At 45.4% G+C, this 24098-nt stretch overlaps 1 protein-coding gene across 11 annotated transcripts in view; it reads left to right on the top strand.

Annotated features, from left to right (window-relative positions):
* Window positions 1-24098, top strand: part of oxr1a (oxidation resistance 1a) — an 894274-nt gene that overhangs the window by 658785 nt on the left and 211391 nt on the right. For all 11 annotated transcript variants that reach the window (XM_078216653.1, XM_078216656.1, XM_078216650.1 and 8 more), the window contains one exon: window positions 692-860. In XM_078216653.1, the coding sequence (XP_078072779.1) occupies window positions 692-860 (169 nt within the window). The remainder of the gene's footprint in view (window positions 1-691; window positions 861-24098) is intronic.

Raw genomic sequence — 24098 nt, 5'->3', positions numbered from 1 at the left:
CACAGAGGTTGGTTGGTGCCTGGAACTCGCTGCCAGGGGAGATAGTGGAAACAGATATGACAGTGACTTTTAAGGGGCGTTGGCCAAATATGTGAATAGGATGGGAACAGAGGAATATGGTCTCCGGAAGGGTAGGGGGTTTTCGTTCAGATGGACACCATGATTGGTGCAGGCCTGGAAGGCCGAAGGGCCTGTTCCTGCACTGTAATTTTCTTTGTTCTTATGTAAGCCATCAGGCCCTGGGAACTTCCTGCCTTCAATCCCAATAGTTTGCCAAGTACTTTTTACCAATGATGATGATAGTTCTAAGTTCTCTCCTTTCCATAACCTCTGCATTTTCTGTTACTGGGATGTTCTGTTACCCGTGTCCTCCATCGTTAAAACTGAGGTAAAATATTGATTTAGTGTTTCAGCCATTTCTGTGTTCCCCACTATTAGCCTCATCTTCCAAAGGACCAATATTCACTTTAGTTACATATATAATACATATCCAATTTATTTTTGAAAATTACTACTGAATTTGGAATGTTTCTGTTCTTGCACTGTCTTTAATATGGCATATATATTTCGCTATATTGCCTCTCATCAAAATGCTTCACATTATACTTTTACATATTGCTGTACATCTCAAACAGGAATTTCAATTTAAAATGAAAAGGATTAATTTTGTGCTTTTGAAATTGAATCTCAGGTGGTGTCACACTAAAAGAGAAAAGGCGGCATCGATCTCACAAGTTCTTGTGTTTGAGAGTTGGGAAGCCCATGAGGAAGACATTTGTATCTATTGCAAGTGCTACCATGCAGCAATATGCCCAGAGGGACAGGAAACATGAGTACTGGTTTGCAATACCACAGGAAAGGTAAGTTAACCTAACACCTTGGAAGGCCCGAGTACCACAGTAGATTTGGGCGGCATGATGGTATAGTGGTTAGCACTATTGCCTCACAACACCAGGGATCCAGATTCAAATCCCGTCTTGGGTCACTGTCTGTGTGGAGTTTGCACTTTCTCCCCATGTCTGCGTGGGTTTCCTCCGGGTGCTCCTGTTTCCTCCCACAGTCCAAAGATGTGCGGGTTTGGTGGATTGGCCATGGTAAATTGACCCAAGTGTCGGGGATTAGCAAGGTAAATATGTGGGATCACAGGGATAGGGTCTGGGTGGGATTGTGTTCGGTACAGACTTGATGGGCCGAATGGCCTCCTCCTATACTGTAGGGATTCTATTCTATGATCTCCCCTAAGAGTCAAAACGCCTGATGAATACATCATGCAAACTCTTCGGACCAGGTCCTTATTTTAAAGTGCTAAACCATGGCATGAATATACAGTAATGGTTCTAGCTTTGTGCTTTCTAAATAGGTAAAGTTTGTACAAGGATTTGATAACTCAGAATTCTTTTTTTCCACTTACCTCACCCAATCTCAGTACAGCAGACCAGCTAATTAATTTCCCTATACCTCATCCCAGAAACTTTCAGAAGAGTACTAGTTACTGTATAAATTAATACTGGACTAGGTAACTAGAGATTATGGGCTGGATTTTCACAGAGTTGGGAGCCTTCATGGAACAAAGTACAGCACAGGAACAGGCCCTTCGGCCCTCCAAGCCTCTGCCCGATCACATAAACCTATCTAACCAACCGCTTATATCCCTCCATTCCCCGTTTGTTCATATGCCTATCAAGATAAGTCTTAAATGTGGCTAACATAACTGCCTCAACCACCTCACTTGGCAGTGCATTCCATATCCATGCTGATAAAGTTGGGCGGGCAGTTCATTAATTCAATTTAAATGCATGCAAATGCATTTAAATCGCCGTTGCACCCGTTTCGGGCATGAATCGGATCGCAGCCATTCTCGGGCATCAGTAAAATGGCCATTTGCGCGGGCGTGGATCGCGTTCATGGCCTCACACCCGACTTTACCACGTTTTCGCGCCCGTAATGGTAAAATCGGGCCCATAGTGTTCAATTCTGGCTGCCACGCTACAAGAAGATGTGGAGGCTTTAGAGAGGGTACAGAAAAGATTTACCAAGATGTTGCCTGGTATGGAGGGCATTAGCTATGAGGAGAGGTTGGAGAGACTTGGTTTGTTCTCACTGGAACGATGGAGGTTGAGGGGCGACCTGACAAAAGTCTACAAGATTATGAGAGGCATGGACAGAGTGGATAGTCAGAAGCTTTTTCACAGAGTGGAAGAGTCAATTACAAGAGGGCACAGGTTTAAGGTGCGAGGGGCAATGTTTAAAGGAGATGTACGAGGCAGATTTTTTACACGGAGAGTAGTGGATGCCTGGAACTCGTTGTCGGGGAAGGTAGTGAAAGCGGATATGGTAGTGACTTTTAAGGGGCGTCTTGACAAATACATGAATAGGATGGGAATAGAGGGATATGGTCTCCGGAAGGGTAGGGGGTTTTAGTTAAGTCGGGCAGCATGGTCGGTGCAGGCTTGGAGGGCTGAAGGGCCTGTTCCTGTGCTGTAATTTTCTTTGTTCTATTATCCTGCCAGCCTCGAACCTGCCTCAAGAAACATGACTACTGCCAAGAACAGTTGGGAAACTGCAATGCCACTCAAATCTAGCATTTTCAGTCTGCAACCACCTCCATTCCCATCACTGGCAGGGTCCAAACGTCCTGCCCATGTAATCTGCTCATGCATAAATATTTGTACTATTCCAATAAAGATTAGTGCATAATGATCTGGAGAGAATCCCTGGTCAGTTATCTTTGCTGGTGACCCAGGAGAACTAAGACCAAGGGGGAGACTTGATGGCACGGTAGTTAGTACTGCTGCCTCACAGCTCCAGGGACCTGGGTTCGATTCTCGTCTTGGGCCACTGTCTGTGTGATAGACAGAGTGGGTTGGCCCATAGCCTTGAATGTTAAGGCGTGCCAAGTACTCACCCAGGAACTTTTTAAAGGAGGTGAGGCATCCTGCCTCCACCATCCTCCGAGGCAGTGCACGGAGTTAGGGGTAAGGTGTTGGCGTGGATTGGGGATTGGCTATCTAACAGGAAGCAGAGAGTTGGGATAAATGGGTGCTTTTCTGGTTGGCAGTTGGTGACCAGTGGCGTGCCGCAGGGATCGGTGCCAAGGTGAGTGGGAAAGCGAATTGCGTGGAGGACGCGGAAAGTCTGCAGAGAGATTTGGATAGGCTGAGCGAGTGGGCGAGGATCTGGCAGATGGAATATAACGTTAGCAAATGTGAGGTTATCCACTTTGGAAGAAATAATAGTAAATTGGAATATTATTTAAATGGAGAAAAATTACATCGTGCGACTGTGCAGAGGGACCTGGGGGTCCTTGTGCACGAATCGCAAAAACTCAGTCTGCAGGTGCAGCAGGTGATCAAGAAGGCGAATGGAATGTTGGCCTTTATCGTGAGGGGGATAGAATATAAAAGCAGGGAGGTCTTGCTGCAACTGTACAAGGCACTGGTGAGGCCGCAACTGGAGTACTGTGTGCAGTTTTGGTCCCCTTATTTGCGAAAGGATATATTGGCCTTGGAGGGAGTGCAGAGAAGGTTCACCAGGTTGATACCGGAGATGAGGGGTGTAGCTTTTGAGGAGAGATTAAACAGATTGGGTCTGTATTCGTTGGAGTTTAGAAGGATGAGGGGTGATCTTATAGAGACATATAAGATAATGAAGGGGCTGGATAGGGTAGAGGTGGAGAGATTCTTTCCACTTAGAAGGGAAACCAGAACTAGAGGTCACAGCCTCAAAATAAGGGGGAGCCGGTTCAGAACAGAGTTGAGGGGGAACTTCTTCTCTGAGGGTAGTGAATCTCTGGAATTCTCTGCCCATTGAAGTGGTGGAGGCTTCCTCGTTGAATATGTTTAAATCACGGGTAGATAGTTTTCTGATCGATAAGGGAATTAGGGGATATGGGGAGCAGGCGGGTAAGTGGAACTGATTCGCTTCAGATCAGCCATGATCTTGTTGAATGGCGGGGCAGGCTCGAAGGGCCAGATGGCCTACTCCTGCTCCTATTTCTTATGTTCTTATTCCAGACCATCACCACCCTCTGAGTAAAAAGGTTTTCCTCGGATTCCCTCTAAACCTCCCACCCGTCACTTTTAACTTGTGTCCCCTCGTAACTGACCTTCAACGAAGGGGAATAGCTGCTCCTGACCACACTGTCCATGCCCCTCATAATTTTGAACACCTCAATCAGGTCGCCCCTCAGTCTTCTCTGCTCCAACGAAAACAACCCAAGCCTATCCAATCCCCCTTTATAACTTAAATGTTCCATCCAGGTAGCATCCTGGTGAAATTCCTCTGCACCCCCTCCAATGCGTTCACGTCCTTCCTACAATGTGGTGACCAGAACTGCACACTGTACTCCAGCGGTGGCCTCACCAAAGTTCTATACAACTCCATCATGACCTAGCTGCTTTTTTAATCTATATCCCGATTGATAAAGTCGCATGTGCCATATGCCTTTTTCACTACCCTATTGACCTGCCTTTCCGCCTTCAGGAATCTATGGACAAACACACCAAGGTCCCTTTGTTCTTCAAAACTTCCCAGTGCCAGACCTTTCATAGTTTACTTCCATGTCAAATTACTCCTTCCAAAGTGCATCACCTCATACTTTTCAGGGTTAAATTCCATCTGCCATTTTTCCGCCCATTTGACTATCTCATCGATACCTTCCTGTAACCCAAGGCACATAGCCTCACTGTTAACCACCCGGCCAATCTTTGTGTCATTGGCAAACTTACATGATCCTACCTCCCACATAGTCATCAATGTCTCCTCACAGATCAGCTTACAACCTCAAAATAAGAATTCCATTTCATGTCAAGGCAGTTTTGTGCTTTTAGCTGAGCTCCAAGGAACTCCAATTTCAATTCACAAACTGTGTATCTATGAAGAAGTCTAGTTAATTAAGAATTGATATGAAACTAGGTTTTAGAAACAAGATGACTGTACTGATTCACTCAATTCTCTTTCATGATTTAAAAAAATATATTTGCAGTTATGAAGAACATTATTTTAACACAGCTCACTGGGATGATTCTCCTAAGTGTCTGAGCCATGTAGACCAATAAGATCCCAGGTTTAGTCCATTAGTCTTTACTAGGTTATCTAATCATTGCTGTGACAATAAATAAGGTTGTAAAACTAGTCTTCGTAGAAATCATAGAAACCCTACAGTGCAGAAGGAGGCCCATTTGGCCCATCGAGTCTGCACCAATAATAATCCCACCCAGGTCCTACCCCCTTAACTCCAAATATTTACCCTGCTAATCCCTCTAACCTACGCATCCTGGGACACTAAAGGGCAGTTTAGCATAGCCAATCAATCTAACCCGCAAATCTTTGGAGTGTGGGAGGAAACCGGAGCACCCAGAGGAAACCTATGCAGACACGGGGAGAATGTGACAGACAGAATGGATAACGAGCAGCTGTACCTCTTAGTTGAAAGCTCAGTCATGAAGGGACATAGATTCAAGGTGAGGGGCAGGAGTTTTAGGGAGGATGTGAGGATAAACCTTTTTATCCGGCCCGGTGGATGGTGACGGTTTGGAATACACTGCCTGGGAGGGTGGTCGAGGCAAGTTGCCTCAAGCCCTTTAAAAAGTTCCTGGATGAGCATTCGGCATAACATATGGCCAAGAGCTGGTAAATGGATTTCGGTAGAAGGTCAGGTGTTTCACACATGTCGGTGCAGACTCAACGGGCCAAAGGGCCTCTTCTGCTCTGTATGATTCGAAGATTCTCTGATTCTTAATAATGGCTAAGAAAGGAGAATATGAATGAGTGGCCTTTCATCATAACTGACATTACAACAAAAGGTGGGAAAATGAAGAGATGGAGGACTTCGGAGAGGGAATACTCCTGAGTATGGGTTCTAGATAGCTGAGGATACAAAGAATAGGTGGATGTCCAGAAAGTTGGACTAAAATGAACCAAAAGTTAAGGAAAAGGGTTTTGGGGCTACAAGAGACGACAGAAATGGAAGACATTAAAGCAATGGAGCGAATATCAATTTGAAATATTGAAGCATTCGGGGACCTGAAGCTAATCTTGGTCAATGAGTTTATGATTGGACCAGAATATATATGGATGATACAGGAAGTGTGTAGGATGGTGGAGAATGGAAGTTTGAGGATGCAAATAGGTTGGACTAGGTTAAGATGAAACTGTGATGGAGAGGGAACCTGCATCACCATACATGCAGGTTTAAAATCATGAAGGGTTTCAATAGAGTAAATAAACAGAAATTGTTTGCAAGGGTGAAATTATCGCGAACTCGATACTGGAGATTCAACATGATTGGCAGAAGGCCCAGAAGCAACAGGAGGAAATATTTACTTCATACAACAGGTAGTTGATTTGAAATGCATTGCCTAGTAGGTGGTGTAATGGCAACTAAACAGTAAATTGTTATTCTTCCTTGAAAGGGGAAGGGATAGTATATTTTAAAATATGTTGTTTTATGTCTTGAAGGAATAGCTGTGTCATCACTAAAGGGAAATTTGTCATGTGATCCACTTTTATTTTCACTTTTGCCACAATCTTCCAGTCTTCCCTAGACTCAGGGAGGTGCCAGAGGACTGAAGAATTGCAAATTCTTTGTCCTTGTTCGAAAAAGGTTGTAAGGAAATCCCCAGCAATTCCAGACCAGTCAATTTAACATCAATGGTGGGCAAGCTTCCAGAGACAATTATTCAGAATAGAATTAGTGGTCATATGGAAAATGTGAATTGATTAGGAAGAATCAGAATGAATTTCCAAAGAGGAAATTGTATTTGACTAACTTGCTGGAGTTTTTTGAGGAGGTAACAGAAAGGGTCGATGACAGCAATGCTGTTGATCTGGTGTACATGAACTTTCAAAGACATATCTTATATAGTGACACACAACAGACTGAGAAAAGTGACTCATGGAATAAAAGGGATAGTAGCAATGTGGAAACAAAATTGGCTGAATAATAGGAAGCAATGAATAATGGGCAAAGGATATATTTCAGGCTGGGGGAAGGTATGTAATGGTGTTCCCCAGGAGTTGGCATTGGGACTGTTGCTTTTCCAAATATATTAGTGATCCACACCTTGGTGTGAGGGGAAAATTTCAAAGTTTTCATTTGATATAAAACTTGAGAGTATCGTAAACAATGAGTAGGACAGTGTAGAACTTCAAAGGGAAATAGACAGGTTGGTGGAGAGAGCAGGGAGGTGGCATGAAGTTCAATGCAGACAACTATGAGAATGCATTTTGATATGCAGAACATTGAGAGACAATATGAAATAAATGGTAAAATTCTTAAGGGGTGCAGGTGCAGAGTGACCTAGGGGGGGTATATGTGCATAGATCATTGAAGGTGGCAGGACAATTCGAGAGAGCAGTTAATAATTCATCTAGGTTACGTGGATTGGCCATAGTGAATGCATGGGGTTGCGGGGATAGGGTTATGATGCTCTTTTGTCGAGTCTGTGCAGGCTCGATGGGTCAAATGGCTCATTATATACATGGACTTCGAATGGAGTCATAGAAAGAAACATAGAAAAACTACAGCACAAAACAGGCCCTTCGGCCCCACAAGTTGTGCCGAACATATCCCTACCTTTTAGGCTTACCTATAACCCTCCATCCTATTAAGTCCCATGTACTCATCCAGGAGTCTCTTAAAAGACCCTATTGAGTTTGCCTCCACCACCACTGACGGCAGCTGATTCCACTCGCCCACCACCCTCTGTGTGAAAAACTTCCCCCTAACATTTCCCCTGTACCTGCCCCCCAGCACCTTAAACTTGTGTCCTCTCGTAGCAGCCATTTCCGCCCTGGGAAAAAGCCTCTGAGAGTCCACCCGATCTATGCCTCTCAACATCTCATGTACCTCTATTAGGTCTCCTCTCATCCCACGTCTCTCCAAGGAGAAAAGACCGAGCTCCCTCAGCCTATCCTCATAAGGCATGCCACTCAATCCAGGCAACATCCTTGTAAATCTCCTCTGCACTCTTTCAATCTTTTCCACATCCTTCCTGTAATGAGGTGACCAGAACTGAGCACAGTACTCCAAGTGGGGTCTGACGAGGGTCTTGTATAGCTACATCATTATCCCCGGACTCCTAAACTCAATCCCTCGATTGATAAAGGCCAGCACACCATACGCCTTCTTAACCACCTCCTCCACCTGCGGCGCCGATTTTAGAGTCCTATGGACCCGGACCCCAAGGTCCTCCTGATCCTCTACAGTACTAAGAGTCTTTCCCTTTATATTGTACTCCTTCATCCCATTTGACCTGCCAAAATGGACCACTAGGCATTTATCTGCCACTTCTCCGCCCAGTCTTGCATCCTATCTATGTCCCTCTGTAACTTCTGACATCCCTCCAGACTATCCACCAACCTTCGTGTCGTCGGCAAACTTACCAACCCATCCCTCCACTTCCTCATCCAGGTCATTTATGAAAATGACAAACAGCAAGGGTCCCAGAACAGATCTCTGGGGCACACCACTGGTGACCGACCTCCATTTAGAAAAAGACCCATCTATACCCACTCTCTGCCTCCTTTGGGCAAGCCAGTTCTGGATCCACAGGGCAGCAGCACCTTGGATCCCATGCCCTCTCACTTTTTCTGGAAGCCTTGCATGGGGGACCTTATCTACCGCCTTGCTAAATCCATATAAACCACATCTACCGCTTTCCCTTCGTCAATGGGTTTAGTTACATTTTTGAAGAACTCCACCAGGCTCGTAAGGCACGATCTGCCTTTGACAAAGCTATGCTGAGTATTCTTGAGCATACTAAACATCTCTAAATGCTCATAAATCCTGTCCCTCAGGATCTTCTCCATCAGCTTACCAACCACTGAGGTTAGACTCACCGGTCGGTAATTTCCTGGGCTATCCCTATTCCCCTTCTTGAAAATAGGAACCACATCCGCAATCCTCCAATCCTCTGGCACCTCTCCCGTCTCCATCGACGACGCAAAGATCATCGCCCAGAGGCTCTGCAATCTCTTCCCTCGCCTCCCACAGTAACCTGGGGTACATCCCATCCGGACCCGGTGACTTATCTATCTTGATGCCATTCAAAGATTCCAGCACAACCTCTTTGTTAAAGTCCACATACTCAATCTTTTCAGTCCACCGCAAGCCCGCAGTACATCCACCCAGGTCCTTCTCCTCTGTGAAAACCGAGGCAAAATACTCATTAAGCACCTCTGCCATTTCTACTGGTTCCATACAGATTTTCCCGCCTTTGCCTTTTATAGGCCCTATTCCTTCATGTCTCATCCTTTTACTCTTCACATATTTATAGAACACCTTAGGGTTTTCCTTAATCCTACCTGCCAAGGCCTTCTCGTGACCCCTTCTGGCTCTCCTAATTTCCTTCTTTAGTCCCTTCCTACAAGCCGTATACTCATCTAGATCATCCTGGGCGGCACGGTAGCGCAGTGGTTTGCACTGCTGCTTCACAGCTCCAGGGTCCCGGGTTCGATTCCCGGCTCGGGTCACTGTGGAGTTTGCACATTCTCCTCGTGTCTGCGTGGGTTTCCTCCGGGTGCTCCGGTTTCCTCCCACAGTCCAAAGATGTGCAGGTTAGGTTGATTGGCCAGGTTAAAAATTGCCCCTTAGAATCCTAAAATGTGTAGGTTAGAGGGATTAGCGGGTAAATATGTGGGGGTAGGGTCTGGGTGGGATTGTGGTCGGTGCAGACTCGATGGGCCGAATGGCCGCCTCCTGCACTGTAGGGTTTCTATGATTTCTATGATGATTTCATACAAGAGTCGTAGAGCAATACAGCACAGAAACAGGCCCTTCGGCCCAACTGGTCCATCCCGGCCATGGTGCCCCTCCCAGCTAGTCCCAATTGGCTGTGTTTGTCCCGTATCCCTCTAATCCTTTCTCAACCATGAATGTTGTAGGTAAAAAGATACCTCTGAGACTGTTAGTGAGTCAAAGTACATTGGCTTTATTACAAAAGCTTTTGGGAGAGATCTGGCACCTTAACAGCGGTTCACCAGACTTCTCCCTGAATACAACGAAGTGTGGATATTTATACATTATGGTTCCCAGTACCAGCCACGATGCAAACACTGGTCTGGTCACGAATCACAGTGCATCTGGTATCCTCTGGTCACGAATCAGTCTTTGGTTTCACAGCCCTTCCAGTGGTGTCGGCAGCTTTTCCCTTGAAGTAGCCTGTGCGATCGCGGGCTGTCTCAGCAGGAGTCTTCCTGTCAAACAGCCGTTATAGCACTCTACCATCAGCAGCTGTTTAACTATGTTTAGCTAGTACAAACAGGTAAGGTCTGCGAAATAACATTCACATTTAACTGTCTGTCTTTATAGAAATGAAAGTTAAAGAATGAAAGACAAGAACAAGTAAGGAAAACATGAATAAACAATTTATATTGATGCCAGGAGCAGTATAAGCCTGGGGAGATCAGCCATGAGGAAGGTTTATGTTTGTGATATATTCTAGGTACAAAATTCATTAACCCTTTAGATACAAAATTCATTAATCCTTTAGGTACAAAATTCATTAACCCTTTCCCTTCTTCAATGAACTTATAACAGTGTTATAGGAGATTGGGAGAAACTGTTTCCACGAGTAAAAGGATCAATAATGAGCGGGCACAGCTGTAAAGGGATATACAAAAGAAGCAAATGTGATGTGAGAAAAAACTTTTTCACACAACAAATGGTTTTCATCTGGAATACACTGCCTCAAAGTGTGGTGGAGGCAGGTTCAAATGAGGCATTCAAGAGGGCATTAGACAATTATCTGAATAGAAACAATGGGGGCGACTTTGAGTCCGCACTCTCTACCAATAGGAATGGCAGTGGGAGCTCAAAATCCGGAGAGTGCGATTCCTGCCGACGAGTTTCTGCGCCTATAATCTTCCTCAGCCTCCCGCTTCGTCTAGGTGTATCCCCAGGATCCACAGTGAGGTTAAGGCGGCCTGCTGACTTCCACGCCCGTTTGCCTGAGATGACTTTAGTGAGCATCCCCTTGGGGCCCAGGACCTTGAGAGTCCAGGCCTGTTTTCGGGCAGCACGGATATTTGACTGCTTACCTTCTTGATGTTGGGCGCTGGAGGTGTGCCACTCATAGGGAGGGATGTGTCAGATGGGCTGGAGATGCCCTGGGTTCCCTGGCTGGAGGATTCTGGGCTATAATTCTGCTGATCCTCTTCCCTTTGAGTTCCTGGGGCCACTGTGCTCCTCCATGAGTGGAGGGGTAGCTGGTGTGAAGTCCAGAAGCTCCACCGTCCTCTGGGGGACACATTTGTAATCAGACTGTAAACTTAAACTTAGTACTAGGAAAGAAGTTTAATCTAACAAACCAAAGGATAGGAGTCGACTTAAATTAACTTTTGTTTAAGACTTTCAGTACCAAACTCATTAACTTTTAAAAGTTGCAACACTTTAATCATAGAAACCCTACAGTGCAGAAACAGGCCATTCGGCCCATCGAGTCTGCACCGACCACAATCCCACCCAGACCCCCCTCCCATATCCCTATACATTTACCCGCTAATCCCTCTAACCTACGCATCTCTGGACACTAAGGGGCAATTTTAGCATGGCCAATCAACCTAACCTAATTCTTAACTTTAACTTTTTAACTCTTTAACTGAAAACGAATACTACCCTGGTTCAGAACAAAGTGTCCAGGTCCATTCCTGATGTAGATTCTTCCTCTTGGTAGTCTTCTCTTCTCTAAAGATGTTCCTTCAGGACACACATGCAATCATGGGTCTCGAGTTATCGCTGGAGATAAAGGCTGAAACACATCTCTTTATCCCCAAACTTCCCCAATCTTCCAGAAAGTTCTCTGGCACTTAGCCAATGATATCATCGGAAACTGATCACAACGTTCGATGATGGCCAATAGAGTTCATCATAAATAACTCCCAAATGTTAATACCAAGCTGCATGTAAATTACATAGCCTCACCATATATGGTAACAATGGCTCCGACATGTCTAGCATAGTCGAAACAACTATGTGTTAGGAAGTGTTAGGTCACAGCTCACAGAACAAGTCACAATTCACTGCATCCTTCTAACCTATGTCTGTGTATAATTATAAGTTGACCAAGGTTTCCAGCGTGCTTAACTCTCATGGTCACAATTGCTCTTAAAGCTAAGAAGGCATACGGCATGCTTGCCTTTATCAGTCAGGGCATTGAATATAAAAATTGGCAAGTCATGCTGCAGCTGTACAGAACCTTAGTTAGGCCTTATTTGGAATATTGTGTACAATTCTGGTCGCCACACTAAGGACGTGGATGCTTTGGAGAGGGTACGGAAGAGGATTACCAAGATGTTGCCTGGTCTGGAGGGTATGAAGAGAGGTTGCTATGAAGAGAGGTTGGATAAATTGGGTTTGCTGTTACTGGAATGACAGAGGTTGAGGGGTGACCTGAAAGAAGTTTACAAGATTATGAGTGGCCTGGACAGAGTGGATAGTCAGATGCTCTTTCCTAGGTTAGAAAAGTCAAATAATAGGGGTCATAGGTTTAAGTGTGTGGACAAAAGTTTAGAGGAGATGTGCAAAGCAAGTTTTTTTTTACACAGAGGGTGGTGAATATCTGGAATGCGCTGCCCGGGGAGGGGGTGGGAGCAGGTACAACAGCTGCACTTAAGGGGCATCTAGACGAATACATGAATAGGATGGGAATGGAAGGATATGGACTCTAAGTTTTAGTTTAGGTAGGCATCATGATCGGCACCAGCTTAGAGGGCTGTACTGTTCTTTGTTCTTCAATATTGCCGTTGTTATTGTAGTTGTAATCGTTGTTGTGATCGGCCCTCTGGCACACACACGTGGATATCCGCCAGTGCCTGCACCATGTAATTGAAGCCCTGTACCATACGGCATGCTTGCCTTTATCAGTCAGGGCATTGAGTATAAAAATTGGCAGGTCATGCTGCAGCTGTACAGAACCTTAGTTAGGCCTCATTTAGAATATTGTGTATAATTCTGGTCGCCACACTACTAAAGGATGTGGATGCTTTGGAGAGGGTACAGAAGAGGTTTACCAGGATGTTGCCTGGTCTGGAGGGCATTAGCTATGAGGAGAGGTTGGATAAACTCGGTTTGTTCTCACTGGAATGACGGAGGCTGAAGGATGACCTGATAGAGGCTTACAAGATAATGAATGGCATGCACAGAGTAGATAGTCAGATGCTCTTTCCAAGGTTAGAAAAGTCAAGTACTAGGAGACATAGGTTTAAGGTGCATGGGGAAAAGTTTAGAGGAGATGTGCGAGGCTAGTTTTTTTACACAGGGAGTGGTGAATATCTGGAATGCGCTGCCCGGGGAGGTAGGGGTAGCAGGTACGATAGCGACATTTGAGGGGCAACTAGATAAATACATAAATTGGGTGGGAATGGAAGGATACGGACACCATAAGTGTATACGGTTTTAGTTTAGGCAGGCATCATGATCGGCGCAGGCTTGGAGGGCCGAAAGGCCTGCTCCTGTACTGTACTTTTCTTTGTTCTATGTTCTTTTTTCTTTGAAGCGTCTGAGTTTCCCAACTCAGGCCTGACTCCAGCTGGCTATGCCCGCTGACACCTATTGTGCTCTTCTTTGTCCTGCAGTGGCATGGATAGGGAGATTGTAGGTGGAAGAGTGGACTTTTGCTCTTCGGGAGGGTTTAAACTAATTCAGCAGGGGGATGGGAACCTGAATTGTAGCTCCAGTGTACAGGAGGTTGAGAGTAGTGAGGTCATGGATAAGGTTTCAAGGTCACAGGAGTGTACTGGCAGGCAGGAAGGTGGTTTGAAGTGTGTATACTTCAACGCCAGGAGCATCCGGAATAAGGTGGGTGAACTTACAGTATGGGTTGGTACCTGGGACTTCGATGTTGTGGCCATCTCGGAGACATGGATAGAGCAGGGACAGGAATGGTTATTGCAGGTTCCGGGGTTTAGATGTTTCAGTAAAATCAGGGAAGGTGGTAAAAGAGGTGGAGGTGTGGCATTGTTAGTCAAGGACAGTATTACGGTGGCAGAAAGGACGTTTGATGAGGACTCGTCTACTGAGGTAGTATGGGCTGAGGTTAGAAACAGGAAAGGAGAGTTCACCCTGTTGGGAGTCTTCTATAGGTCTCCGAAAAGTTCCAGAGATGGAGAGGAAAGGATTGCAAAGATGATTCTGGATAGGAGCGAAAGTAACAAGGTAGTTGTTATGGGGGACTTTAACTTTACAAATATTGACTGGAAAAGCTATAGTTCGAGTACTTTAGATGGGTTAGCTTTTGTCCAATGTGTGCAGGAGGGTTTCCTGACACAGTATGTAGATAGGCCAACAAGAGGTGAGGCCACATTGGATTTGGTACTGGGTAATGAACCAGACCAGGTGTTAGATTTGGAGGTAGGGGAGCACTTTGGTGATAGTGACCACAATTCGGTTACGTTTACTTTAGCGATGGAAAGGGATAGGTATATACCGCAAGGCAAGTGTTATAGCTGGGGGAAAGGAAATTATGATGTGATTAGGTGAGATTTAGGATGCATAGGTTGGGGAAAGAAACTGCAGGGGATGGGCACAATTGAAATGTGGAGCTTGTTCAAGGAACAGCTACTGGGTGTCCTTGATAAGTATGTACCTGTCAGGCAGGGAGAAAGTGGTCGAGCGAGGGAACCGTGGTTTACTAAAGAAGTTGAATCTCTTGTGAAGAGGAAGAAGGAGACTTATGTAAAGATGAGACGTGAAGGCTCAGTTAGGGCGCTTGAGAGTTACAATTTAGCCAGGAAGGACCTAAAGAGAGCGTTAAGAAGAGCCAGGAGGGGACATGAGAAGTCTTTGGCAGGTAGGATCAAGGAAAACCCTAAAGCTTTCTATAGGTATGTCAGGAATAAAAGAATGACAAGGGTAAGATTAGGGCCAGTCAAGGACAGTAGTGGGAAGTTGTGTGTGGAGTCTGAAGAGATAGGAGAGGCGCTAAATGAATATTTTTCGTCAGTATTCACGCAGGAAAAAGACAATGTTATCGAGAAGAATACTGAGATACAGGGTATTGGACTAGACGGGGATTAAGGTTAATAAAGAGGAGGCGTCGGCAATTCTGGAAAGTGTGAAAATAGATAAGTCCCCTGGGCCGGATGGGATTTATCCTAGGATTCTCTGGGAGGCGAGGGAGGAGATTGCGGAGCCTTTGGCTTTGATCTTTATGTCGTCATTGTCTACAGGAACGGTGCCAGAAGACTGGAGGATAGCAAATGTTGTCCCCTTGTTCAAGAAGGGGAGTAGAGACAACCCTGGTAATTATAGACCAGTGAGCCTTACTTCTGTTGTGGGCAAAGTTTTGGAAAGGATTATAAGAGATAGGATTTATAATCATCTAGAAAGGAACAATTTGATTAGGGATAGTCAACACGGTTTTGTGAAGGGTAGGTCGTGCCTCACAAACCTTATTGAGGTTGAGAAAGTGACCAAAGAGGTGGATGAGGGTAAAGCAGTTGATGTGGTGTATATGGATTTCAGTAAAGTGTTTGATAAGGTTCCCCACGGTAAGCTATTGCAGAAAATACGGAGGCATGGGATTGAGGGTGATTTAGCGGTTTGGATCAGAAATTGGCTAGCTGTAAGAAGACAGAGGGTGGTGGTTGATGGGAAATGTTCATCCTGGAGTTCAGTTATTAGTGGTGTACCGCAAAGATCTGTTTTGGGGCCACTGCTGTTTGTCATTTTTATAAATGACCTGGATGAGGGCGTAGAAGGATGGGTTAGTAAATTTGCAGATGACACTAAAGTCGGTGGAGTTGTGGACAGTGTGGAAGGTTGTTGCAGGTTACAGAGGGACATAGATAAGCTGCAGAGCTGGGCTGAGAGGTGGCAAATGGAGTTTAATGCGGAAAAGTGTGAGGTGATTCACTTTGGAAGTAGTAACAGGATTATAGAGTACTGGGCTAATGGTAAGACACTTGGTAGTGTGGATGAGCAGAGAGATCTCGGTGTCCATGTGCATAGATCCCTGAAAGTTGGCACCCAGGTTGATAGGGTTGTTAAGAAGTCGTACAGAGATTTAGCTTTTATTGGTAGAGGGATTGAGTTTCGGAGCCAGGAGGTCATGTTGCAGCTGTACAAAACTCTGGTGCGGCCGCACTTGGAGTATTGCGTACAGTTCTGGTCGCCGCATTATAGGAAGGATGTGGAAGCATTGGAAAGGGTGCAGAGGAGATTTACCAGGATGTTGCCTGGTATGGTGGGAAGGTCTTATGAGGAAAGGCTGAGGGACTTGAGGTTGTTTTCGTTAGAGAGAAGAAGGTTAAGAGGTGACTTAATAGAGGCATACAAGATGATCAGAGGATTAGATAGGGTGGATAGTGAGAGCCCTTTTCCTCAGATGGTGATAGCTAGCACAAGGGGACATAGCTTTAAATTGAGGGGTGATAGATATAGGACAGATGTTAGAGGTAGGTTCTTCACTCGGAGATTAGTAAGGGCATGGAATGCCCTGCCTGCAGCAGTAGTGGACTCGCCAACATTAAGGGCATTTAAATGGTCATTGGATAAACATATGGATGATATTGGAATAGTGTAGGTTAGAGGGGCTTTAGATTGGTTTCACTGGTCGGCGCAACATCGAGGGCCGAAGGGCCTGTACTGCACTGTAATGTTCTCTGTTCTATTTAAGATGGTGCAGAGGTGTGACATGCTTGGGTGGGAGCTGGAGTCATAAAGGTTTGCAGCATGGAAACAGGTCCTTCGGCCCAACTTGTCCATGCCGCCCCTTTTTTTAACCCCTAAGCTAGTCCCAATTGCCCACGTTTGGCCCATATCCCTCTCTACCCATCTTATCCATGTAACTGTCTAAACGCTTTTTAAAAGACAAAACTTATGCCCTCTAGTTTTAGACTCCCCTATCTTTGGGAAAACTATTTAGCTGATCTATGCCCCTCATTATTTTATAAGATCACCCCTCTGCCTCCTACGCTCCAGAGAAAAAAGTTCCAGTCTATCCAGCCTCTCCTTATAACTCAAAACCATCAAGTCCCGCTAGCATCCTAGTAAATCGTTTCTGCACTCTTTCTAGTTTAATAATATCCATTCTATAATAGGGTGACCAGAATTGTACACAGTATTCCAAGTGTGGCCTTACCAATGTCTTGCACAACTTCAACAAGACGTCCCGACTCCTGTATTCAATGTTCTGACATGGAGTGTATGGAGCATAGCAGCTACTGGGAAAATATGGTGATTGCAGGAGGGCGGGGGGAACTTAGTGCCTGATGTTAGCAAAAGCCAAGGTGGCTGAGTGAGGTAAAGAGTTGAGTGTGTGAGGAGGTCCAATGGGTTAGAATCATAGAATCCTTACAGTGCAGAAGGAGACCTTTCGGCCCATCGAGTCTGCACCAGTCATAATCCCACCCAGGCCCTATTCCCGGTAACCCCACACATTGCCCTGTTAATCCCCCTGACACTAGGGTCAATTTAGCATGGCCAATCAACCTAACCCGCACATCTTTGGACTATGGGAGGAAACCGGAACACCAGGTGGAAACCCATGCAGTCACAAGAAGAATGTGCAAACTTCACAGTTTGCACATATAAGGGTCTGGATGGTGGCACAGTGCCAGCGACCCGGGTTCGATTCCGGCCTTGGTCACTGTCTGTGTGGAGTTTGCACTTTCTCCCCGTGTCTGCGTGAACTTCCTCCGGGTGCTCCAGTTTCCTCCCACAGTCCAAAGATGTGCGGGTTAGGTTGATTGGCCATTTTAAATTGACCCTAGTGTCAGGGGGGTTAGCAGGGTAAATGTGTGGGGTTACGGGGATAGTGCCTGGATGAGATTGTGGTTGGTACATACTCGATGGGCCGAATGGCCTCCTTCTGTACTGTAGGGCTTCTATGATTCACACAGACAGTGACCCGAGGCTGGAATTGAACCACGGTCCCTGGCACTGTGAGGCAGCAGTGCGTGCCACCGTGCTTGGGGGTTGTTCACTTACCCTCGCTGAGTGACAATCTTTCACTTAATTCCAGCCCTGCTGCCCAGTCCTCTTCTGCAGTGAACTCACACTCACTAGGAGGTGCCACTACATCCCACGTGGGGATGGTTACCCCGCTGGATAGCTGTCTCCTGCTGTGAGGGTAAAGGGTTTCCTGCCTCTGCGCCACTCCATCCAGCAGTCTGGTCAGTGCACCCTCCGTGAAACATAGTGCTGCCTTCTTGCCATCTCCTGCAGTTATTGCTGGGGAGGTGTTTATATGCAGCTCCCCAATACTTGCAGCTGATCAGTTATTATGCTGCCACAAATCAGAAGGAATACGCTGTTGGTGTGGTGTGAAACTTGTGGGAATATAAATTAATACAAATGGTCTAAGATTCAGCATGGTGTAACACACCAGCACAGATGGCGTGAAACACTCTGTTTTTTGCGCCAGACCTGACACTCTGCGAATTTTCAGTAAGATTTTGCCCAACGTGTCGCAGTATGGGGAAGAGGCAGGAGAATACTCATTTGGAGAGCCTGTGCAGACATGATCGGCCACATTCCCGGCTTGGGTCACGATTCCCGGCTTGGGTCACTGTCTGTGTGGAGTTTGCACATTCTCCTCGTGTCTGCGTGGGTTTCCTCCGGGTGCTCCGGTTTCCTCCCACAGTCCAAAGATGTGCGGGTTACGTTGATTGGCCATGCTAAAATTGCCCCTTAGAGTCTTGAGATGCGTAGGTTCGAGGGTTTAGTGGGTAAATATGTAGGGATATGGGGGTAGGGCCTGTGTGGGATTGTGGTCGGTGCAGACTCGATGGGCCAAATGGCGTCTTTCTGCACTGTAGGGTTCTATGATTCTATGGTCTCCTTCTGAGTCGTAACAATTCTGTGATACACAAGTATGTAGAAATGATGAACATAAGAACTAGCATGAATCTATTAGTCTCTAAAGTGTAGAGGTGATCTGCTGGTATGCCCAGATCTTGTAATGTTAACCTTGTCTGGGGGTTTCTTCAATTGCTCAAAGTCATCTGGCGGGTTGTTGTTCTTGGATGTTATTCCTGATTGTGTTTGGAATTTAGTCCTCAATGCAGTCGGCCTACATGATGGTTGAGGAGCTGTAATGGATCTAATTTGACCTTGATTATATTTCACTTTTGCACATTCATGTGTAATGACTTCATAGGACCATGGTTCCAATCTTGTCAACTCAGCTGGTTGTCATGTACCTTCTCTGAGTTCCTGGATGTGAACCAAGTTGACCCAACTATAAACTTGGCAACTTTGTACCTACATTTTTATCCTACAAGTTGGTTTCTTGTCTTGTGGCTTTAATAGTTGCTCGCTGTTTTCTGAGAGAGCAAAATGAGTCAGAATAGATAAATCGATACACACTGATCTGCCAAACATGAGCTCTGCCAGTGATCTCAGATGTGAGATCTATAGATCTTGCGTGGTCTCTCTACATTTGAGAATTGGGGATTTCACTGTGCAAATCATCCATTCAGCTAGGCTGCTAGATCTAGGGTAATGAGGAAAAGTAGTAGTATGATTGATATTCCACTTCTGACACACAGGCCAGAATTTTACCGTCCTACCCGCCAGGGGAATCGGAACGGGCGCGGGACGGACAATTGAATGGTCCATTGACCTCGGATGGGATTTTATGGTTTCTGGATGAGCGAGGATGGGCAGGATTTTTATAATCCTGCCCATAATCTCGAAATGGCTTGCCAATAAATGGCAGACTGTATTCCATAATGATCTCTCCACCCAAATAAATTGAAAATAGCACTTGGAGTGTGAGATGCAGTTGTGCTTGATGTTTTGTGCAATTATCAAATGATTGGGTACTTGGTAAAATGATTGACGATGATGATGAAGACAGTGCCATGGACATGAAAGAGGGTTGATGTGATTTTGAACCAATGATGGGTAGGAACTTGATGTGGAGTCAGGGCGATTTATGCTGACTTGGCATATGCTCTTGACATGCCTTGCACTTCTTGATGACTTCACCACTGTTCATAACCAGCCACTAAACTGTCTCGGTTGCAAGTCTTTTTTGTCTGTTCTAAGACAGAGAGAGTGGTGGGGGCCTGGAATGCGCTGCCAAGTAGGGTGATGGAGGCAGGCACGCTGGCATCGTTTAAGACTTACCTGGATAGTCACATGAGCAGTCTGGGAATGGAGGGATACAAACGAATGGTCCAGTTTCCTGTGCTGTACTGTTCTTTGTTCTTTGAGTGATGAATTTGTGAATATCAGGTCACAAAGATTCCAGTATGATGACACCCCAGGAGATACCTTAATTAGTTCTCTTCCATGTTGAGTACCATTTGGACAAAGCACTGAGGAGAAAACACAAGGGCACAGAATATATTCTGGGAGAGGAACTTTAATGTCCATCACCTAGAGTGACTTGCTTGCATCACTGCTGACTGAGCTGGCCGAGTCCAAAAGGACATAAATGGGTTTTCGGCAAGTGGTAAGGGAACTAACAAGAGAAAAACCTATTTGACCGCATCCTCACCAATTTACCTGTTGCAGATTCATCTGTTCACGACCGTCGTGTTAGGAATAACCACTGTACAGTCCTTTTAGAGACAAGACCATAAGGCATGAGATACAGGAGCAGAATTAGGCCATTCGGCCTATCGAGTCTGCTCTGCCATTCGATCATGGCTAATAGATTTCTGATATGGTTCTCAATCCCATTCTGCTGCTTTTTCCCCATAACCTTTGATACCCTTGCCAGTCAAGAACCTATCTATTTCTGTCTTAAATACACTCAATGAACTACCCTCTAAAGTCTTCTGTGGCAATAAATTCTACCGATTCACCACCCTCTGGCTGAAGAAGGGTTCATCTCGGTTCTAAGGGGTCATCCCTTTACTCTGAGGCTGTACCCTTGGATCCGAGTCTCTCCTGCAAATGGAAACATCTTCTCCACATCCACTTTATCCAGGCCTTTTAGTATTCTGGAAGTTTCAATAAGATCCCCCCTCATCCTTTGAAATTCCATACAGACCCAGAGTTCTCAAACACTCCTCATATGTCAAGCCTTCCACTCCTGGGAACATTCTCATGAACCTCCTCTGGACCCTCTCCAAGGCCAGCACATCCTTCCTTAGTTATGGGGCCCAAGATTGCTCACAATATTCCAAATGTGGTCTGACCAGAGCCTTACAAATTGTCAGCAGTACATCCCTGCTTTTGTATCCTCGTCCACTCGAAATGAATGTTAACATTGCATTTGCCTTCCTAACTACCAACTCCATCTGCAAGTTAACCTGAACAGAATTCTAAACTATGACTTCCAAGTTCATGTCTCATTGCGCTTCTGATTTCTGAATTCTCTCCCCATTTAGAAAATATCTATGCCCCTATTCATCCAAAGTGCATAACCTCACACTTTCCCAATTCATCCGCTATCTCTGCTGCCACTTCCTTTAATACCCTAGGGTGCAGGCCATCATGTCCTGGAGACTTATCTGTCTTTAATCCCATTAGTTTATTCAGTACCTTCTCTCTCGTGATGGTTATTGCACCAAGTTCCTCTGCATTAACTGCAGTTTTTGGAAAATTTTCATTCTTCCCTTCCATGAAGATAGAGGCAAAATATTGGTTTAATACCTCCGCCATCTCTGTGTTCTCCATTATTACCTCACCGGTATTGTCCTCTTAAGGGCCAACATTTATTTAGCTATTCTCTTCCTCTTAGAAACATAGACGATAGGAACAGGAGAAGGCCATTTGGCCCTTTGAACCTGCTCCGCCATTCATTAAGCTCATGGCTGATCATCCAATTCGATAGCCTAATCCTGCTTTTTCCCCATAACCTTTGATCCATTTGCCTATAGTGCTATATCCAGCCACCTCTTGAATGCATTTCAATGTATTGGCATCAACTACTTCCTGTGGTAATGAATTCCACAGGCTCACCACTCTTTGGGTGAAGAAATGTCTCCTCACCTCCATCCTAAATGATGTACCCTGAATCCTCAGACTGTGATCCCAGGTTCTGGACTCCCCCACCATTGGGAACATCCTCCCTGCATCTACCCTGTCAAACCTGTTAGAATTTTATAAGTCTCTATGAGATCCTCTAACAATCCTAACCTAGTCAATCTCTCCTCATACATCAGTCCCACCATCCCTGGAATCAGCCTGGTAAATCTTCACTGCACTCCCTCGAGAGCAAGAACATCCTTCCTCAGAAAACGAGACCAAAACTGCACACAGTACTCTAGGTGTGGCTTCATCAAGGTCCTGCATAGTTGCAACAACACATCCCTGCTCATGTACTCAAAACCTCTCGCAATGAAGGCCAAAATGCCATTTGCTTTCTTTACCGCCTGCTGCACCTGCATGCTTACCTTCAGTGACTGTTGCACAAGGACACCCAGGTCCCGCTGCATACTCCCCTCTCCCAATTTACAGCCATTCAAGGAGTAATCTGTCTACTTGTTTTTGCTTCCAAAGTGAATAACCTCACACTTATCCAAATTACACTGCATCTGCCATTGATGAGCCCACTCACCCAACCTGTCCAGATCATTCTGAAGGATCTCTGCATCCTCGTCACAGTTCATCCTCCCACCCAACTTGGTATCATCTGCAAACTTTGAGAAGTTACATTTTGTTCCCTCATCCAAATCATTAATATATATTGCGAAGAGCTGGGGTCCCAGCACTGATCCCTGTGGCACCCCACTCGTTACTGCCTGCCAACTTGAAAAGCACCCATTAATTCCTACTCTTTGTTTCCTTTCTGCCAACCAGTTTTCTATCCATCATAGAAACCCTACAGTGCAGAAGGAGTCTGCACCGACCACAATCCCACCCAGGCCCTACCCCCACATATTTTACCCACTAATCCCTCCAACCTACACACCTCAGGACTCTAAGGGGCAATTTTTAACCTGGCCAATCAACCTAACCCGCACATCTTTGGACTGTGGGAGGAAACCGGAGCACCCGGAGAAAACCCACGCAGACACGAGGAGAATGTGCAAACTCCACACAGACAGTGACCCGAGCCGGGAATTGAACCCAGGACCCTGGAGCTGTGAAGCAGCAGTGCTAACCACTGTGCTACCGTGCCGCCATTCTGAACACACTTCCTCCAATCCCATGCGCTTTAATCTTGCACGATAATTTCTTGTGCGGGACTTTGTCAAACGCTTTCTGAAAGTCCAAATATCAACTCTTGTCAACTCTACTAGTTACATCTTCAAAGAATTCTAACAGATTTGTCAAGCATGATTTCCCCTTCAGAAATCTATGCTGAAATTGTCTGATCCTGCCTCTGCTATAAAGTCCTTGATAATGGATTTGAGAATTTTCCCCACTATCGACATTAAACTTACTGGTCTATAATTCCTGTTTTCTCTCCACCTCCCTTTTTGAATATTGGAGTGACATTCACTACCCTCCAATCTGCAGGGACTGTTCCAGAGTCGATAGAATCCTGGAAGATGACCTCCAATGCATCCACTATTTCTAGAGCCACTTCCTTAAGTATTCTGGGATGTAGATTATCAGGCTCTGGGGATTTATCCGCCTTCAATCCCATCAGCTTTCCCAGCACCATTTCTCTACTAATATTGATCTCCCTCAGTTCTTCCCTCTTACTAAATCTTGCATTCTCCAACATTTCTGGCATCTGATTTGTGTCCTCTTTTCTCTTCATATACTTATAGAAGCTTTCAGTATCACTGTTTGTGTGGCAACAGATCCCTTGGTCCTAATGGCATGCATCCTGGATTTGCAAAGAAGTAGCTGCAGAGATAATGGAAGCATCTTCCATAACCTACTGGTTAAGAAAAGAGAGAGAGAGAAAACTGAGTGCTTTAGGCCAGTTAGCCTAACATCAGTAGGAGGCAAAAATCTGGAATCTAGAATGGAGGGATGTTATATTAGGGGATATAGAATCATGTTGAACAAAAAACAGTACAGCATAGGAACAGGCGCTTTGGCCCACCAAGCCTGCGTCGATGCATGATTCTTTGTTTATCACCTTGTATTGTATCATTCACCAGACTGATTCCTGGAGTGGCAGGACTGGCATATGAAGAAAGACTGGATCAACTGGGCTTGTACTCAATGGAATTTAGAAGAAGTTTTAAAAGTTTATTTAATTAGTGTGACAAGTAGGCTTGCATTAACACTGCAATGAAGT

This window comes from Mustelus asterias, chromosome 7, assembly GCF_964213995.1.
Source record: "Mustelus asterias chromosome 7, sMusAst1.hap1.1, whole genome shotgun sequence".
Lineage (NCBI taxonomy): Eukaryota > Metazoa > Chordata > Chondrichthyes > Carcharhiniformes > Triakidae > Mustelus > Mustelus asterias.
This window is presented reverse-complemented; position numbering and strand designations above follow the sequence as displayed.